The sequence below is a fragment of the Eschscholzia californica genome, unplaced genomic scaffold (genome assembly GCF_041429995.1).
Source record: "Eschscholzia californica isolate CP2 unplaced genomic scaffold, dmEscCali1.0.p SCAF_5, whole genome shotgun sequence".
NCBI lineage: Eukaryota > Viridiplantae > Streptophyta > Magnoliopsida > Ranunculales > Papaveraceae > Eschscholzia > Eschscholzia californica.
Genome location: NW_028238472.1, coordinates 32,495,512 through 32,500,279, shown reverse-complemented (window position 1 = coordinate 32,500,279; position 4,768 = coordinate 32,495,512). Strand labels below are relative to the sequence as shown.

At 35.2% G+C, this 4,768-nt stretch overlaps 1 protein-coding gene across 1 annotated transcript; it reads right to left on the bottom strand.

Annotated features, from left to right (window-relative positions):
- Positions 1-1,034: 1,034 nt before the first annotated feature.
- On the bottom strand, positions 1,035-4,426 carry LOC147538655 (uncharacterized). The gene has a single exon (XM_086644624.1). The coding sequence runs from the start codon at positions 4,010-4,012 to the stop codon at positions 1,304-1,306; it is 2,709 nt and encodes a 902-aa protein (XP_086500750.1). The 5' UTR covers positions 4,013-4,426; the 3' UTR covers positions 1,035-1,303.
- Positions 4,427-4,768: the final 342 nt, after the last annotated feature.

Here is a 4,768-nt window from a genome sequence, read left to right as displayed (position 1 = left end):
AGGATCCTCCTGTGCCAGCATCTGATTCCAGTGATGAGATTGAAAACTCAGTTTTGGAAGAAATTTAAAGTCCCCCTCTTTGTGTAATTTGTATTTTAGCTTCCATTGATATATTCTTAATCAGTATTCTCAGTATTATCTTATCTTCTTCGTTTAAGACGATGGTTTCGTTTAAGTCGATGGCTTCGTTTAAGTCGATGTCTTCGTTTAAGTCAAAGAAATTTTCTTTCTTGATGTAGGTTGTCTCCTTCATTAACGATGGTTCCTCATCCATGAGATCTTGATGCATCATTAAAAGCTTGAAACTAAGACTATAACGATAGTAAACTTTGGAATTTTTTTAATACTAATGGTGATGTTAATAGTAGTACGATACTAGGGTTTTGGTTGTTTATGTGAGAGAAACTATAAGTGAATAAAATATTATGTGTATTATTATTTTTAATCCAAGTCCTTCTATTTTAGCACTATTTATTAAAAGATCATAACGCCCTCCTTAAACTAATTTGGTAAAGGAAGAGCAAATACATAAATGGACATTTCTAATGCACTGTCTTTACTAAATATTGCTCTTCCTATACCAAAAACCTTGATAAAGGATGTTTGTCCCAGTCAACATAAAATCTAGGGTATATCCCATGTCCCAGGGCACGAACATAAATGTGACGAAATTCTAACTCTAATTTCACCCGACTTTCCATATTTAGTATTGTTATATTCTAAATACTCTAATCTTTTGGTATTATTTTATTTTGTTTCTTTTTCTTAAATAAGTTATTATTTTGTTGAAAGAAATTTTAAAATTTTTTATGGCTTTTGGTATAGGAAGAACACTATTTAGTAACGGCAGTGTGTTTGAAAGGTCAATTTATGTATTTGCTCTTCCTTTACCAAATTAGTTTAAGGAGGGATTTATAAGGGTCATTTAATAAATAGTGCTAAAACAGAAGGACTTTGATGTAGAACGCAGCGGAATTTAAGAATAAACTAAACTAATACGAAGAACGATCAAAATAACTGAAAACAACTGTAAATAACTGAATAAACTGTAAACTTTGATTAACTTCAATGGGGTTTTTTCTCTTCAATATGAAAATAATAGACAAACTAGATATCCTTTTATAGGATTCTGGACTTTCCTAGATAGACTTGAATTAGACTTCCTAAATAATTAAATACTGCAACTGCCTAAATAACTGGACTCAAATCTGGACCTTTCCAATTATTGGAAATATTAAAATAGCATAATTCCTAAACCTAAATTAATTAATACTCATACTAAAATAAGGACTTTCTAAATCTACTATCTCTGGCCGGTTGGTCCATGACCGGGTCCGGTCATGGAAATAGTCTCCACGCCGGGTGCCCCTGCATCAGCTTCCCCTTCTCCCACGAGGTTCGTCCCGAACCGTTTCGACGAAGAAATTAATTTGATGGACCCGCATACGATGAATACCACCAAGGCGATTCGTAACTCCCACTTCGAACGAATTTTACAAAGAATGTGAAGAATACTAAATTGCAAGAAATCGCCAACTTCGTTCCCAATCTCATATGCCACTGATTCTCGCAATATTAACATTAGAAATTCAAGAACATTCATCTCGCCATCTTCCCAAAATTTGTCAGTAAGATCCAAAATATAAAAGTAACGAACTTCAATTATGATTTCGAGGTGGAAACGTGTAGTATTGATATGAAACCCAAAATATACTTTCCCACGTTCATCTTCATGAAGTTTATAGAATATAATTCTATCATAATATGGCAACTTATGAAATCTAGTCACATATCTTTCCGCAAAAGTTTTTGAAGATATATGAAAAGCAGTAATCACACCTAAATCCTTCCTAATCAATCCTTTCGATTTGACAACTTGAAGAACTGAACTCCTTGGAATAATCCTCTTCTCCAAACTATATAATAGCAAATTAGGGTATTGCGCAACTTTCGAAGGCTTCAAACCTAGATTGTTAACAAAGAAATCCATCATTTTCCTAACCTTCTCCTCAGAAGTTAGCATAAAATTAGGTTGCAATCTAAATGCAGAAAGAGCCTCTTTCTCAGACCAACCAACACTTTTAAATACCTCAATTTTCTTTTCCCAATTCAACTTGCTCAAACCCAACATTGTATGAACAGCAAAAGAAAAAATCCTACTTGAAGGAACGAAACCCATTTCTTTAACCTGATTCACAGCCCAATTAAATCGACTAGGGTTTTGCATAAGTGTTATAGGTTGAGCCATGATCAATTTCACCAAGACTGATTCGGGAACACCATGAGACTTCAAGGTTGAGATGTTAGACTCCATTATAGTCAAACTACAAGTAGCAATTCGACTACATTGTTTAAAAGTAGCAACTAGACTCTGATTAGTATAAACAAGTGTTCTAATGAAATCAAAATTAGGGATTATACGTTCCGTCAAGCTACTTCTAAGAACACCCCTATCAGAAGATAAGATCTTAGCAAGATGAGAACTTGAAATACCCAATGATTCAAAGTACTCCAATTTAGGTTTAAGAATATCAGGGTTAGCTAGAAGCATCAGTGGATCCTTAGTGAAGAGTTTTGTTGTATGGGTTTTAGTGAATCCATGTTTTTTCAAGAGCTCAAGAACAGAGTCTGGTCTTTCAGTGGTTTTAAAGAACATCTTTTTAGAAGCTTTAATTGATGATTCTAATGAAAGACCACATGATTCAATCAAGTAAGAAACTGTAAGTGAGTTTTGATCAGAGGATTTCCATTTGGATTTGGTTTTGAGAGATTGAATTTGACAGACGTGCAAAGTGAACAATGACCCAGCAAGTGTAGCAGAATTCTTTATCACACAAACCACATCTTTTTCTTTCACCTCATCTACCTCAAGCCAAACCGAAGTAGCTTCACTTCTTGTGAACAGATACTGATCAATAAAGATAGTGTCTCCTTTCTTCACAGCCTTAGCTAACCCACCGTAGTTGATTGGCAAGAGCTCTGAAGTTGCTTCTTTATCTTGATCAGGAGTTAGAACAACAAGTGACCCAGCTTTAAGTGAAAAAGAATGTTCACTCTTGTTCACAACCTGCAACTCAAGACCCACAGTATCTAACATAACATTATTCTCGGTTGGGAGATCTGAGTGATGGAGTTTTAAAATAATCATCGACACATATGAGTCTTTCTCAATCTCTATGTTGAGACTACGAAAAGGACGAGGAGTAGGAACTTGTCGCTCATCTTCGTTCTTTTCAATATTTTCAACAATATTGCTTGGTTCGGAAGATGGGATTGAGTTAGAACACATATCGCTAAGTTTTTCATCGATATCTTTGATTGTATCCTTAAGTTCACGAAGTTGGTGATGAATGCCCTCAAACTTTTCGATGTCTTCTTCATTGGATGGAGCCCAATCTTTGTCCAATTTTGTTATTATTGAAAGTCCTTGACTAATATTCTCACATTCAGAATTGCAAGTTGGAGCATATGGATGTGTAGAATAATAAGACGATTGAGGTGGTGGTGGTGGTGAAGTTGGTATTGAATACGGTGGTGGAGTATAATAGGAGTACGGAGGTGGTGGTGGTGAAATGTCTCTTACGGGTTCTTTTTCAATGTTCTCCCATTCGGCTCTGAAAGTTGTAGTAACTGTCGTAGGTGTAGAATAATAAGATGATTGAGGTGATGGTGAATAATAAGAGTACGGAGGTGGTGGTGGTGAATACGTTGTTGAATACGGTGGTGGTGTATAACAAGAGTACGGAGGTGGTGACGGTTGGTATTGACGAGGAGACGGTTGTGGAGGGTTTTCTCGTAAGATTTCTCCCGGATTCCAATGATAATTGTACGAGTCGTTATTCGCATAAAAACATGATGAACATGAACATCGATTCGTTATCTCTTGATGAGTATAATCTGGTTGATTATAATCTTCTTTCGGGATAGAATACGATCGATACTGATGTAACTGGTCTGGAAAAAAAAATTCAGAATCATTCACCCAAAATTTTGGTGGCTCTGAATACCACATGATGTAGAACGCAGCGGAATTTAAGAATAAACTAAACTAATACGAAGAACGATCAAAATAACTGAAAACAACTGTAAATAACTGAATAAACTGTAAACTTTGATTAACTTCAATGGGGTTTTTTCTCTTCAATATGAAAATAATAGACAAACTAGATATCCTTTTATAGGATTCTGGACTTTCCTAGATAGACTTGAATTAGACTTCCTAAATAATTAAATACTGCAACTGCCTAAATAACTGGACTCAAATCTGGACCTTTCCAATTATTGGAAATATTAAAATAGCATAATTCCTAAACCTAAATTAATTAATACTCATACTAAAATAAGGACTTTCTAAATCTACTATCTCTGGCCGGTTGGTCCATGACCGGGTCCGGTCATGGAAATAGTCTCCACGCCGGGTGCCCCTGCATCAGACTTAGATAAAAATTAATAATAAATTTAATATTTTATTCACTTGTAGTTTCTCTCACATAAACAACCAAACCCCTAATATCGTCACTACTATCAACATCACCATGAGTATTAAGAAACTTGCAAAGTTTACCATCACTATAGTCTTAGTTTCGAGCTTTTAATGATGCCTAAAGATCTCATGAATGAGGAACCACCGTTAATGAAGAAGGAGGCAACCTACATCAAGAAAGAAGATTCCTTTGACTTAAACATAGACATCGACTTAAACGAAATCATCGACTTAAACGAGGACATCGACTTAAACGAAGATATCGACTTAAACAAAGACATTTAC

What these genes read in the sequence shown, in the direction of transcription:
- LOC147538655 (XM_086644624.1), bottom strand. Translation starts at nt 4,012, where the DNA reads ATGTGGTATTCAGAGCCACCAAAATTTTGGGTGAATGATTCTGAATTT.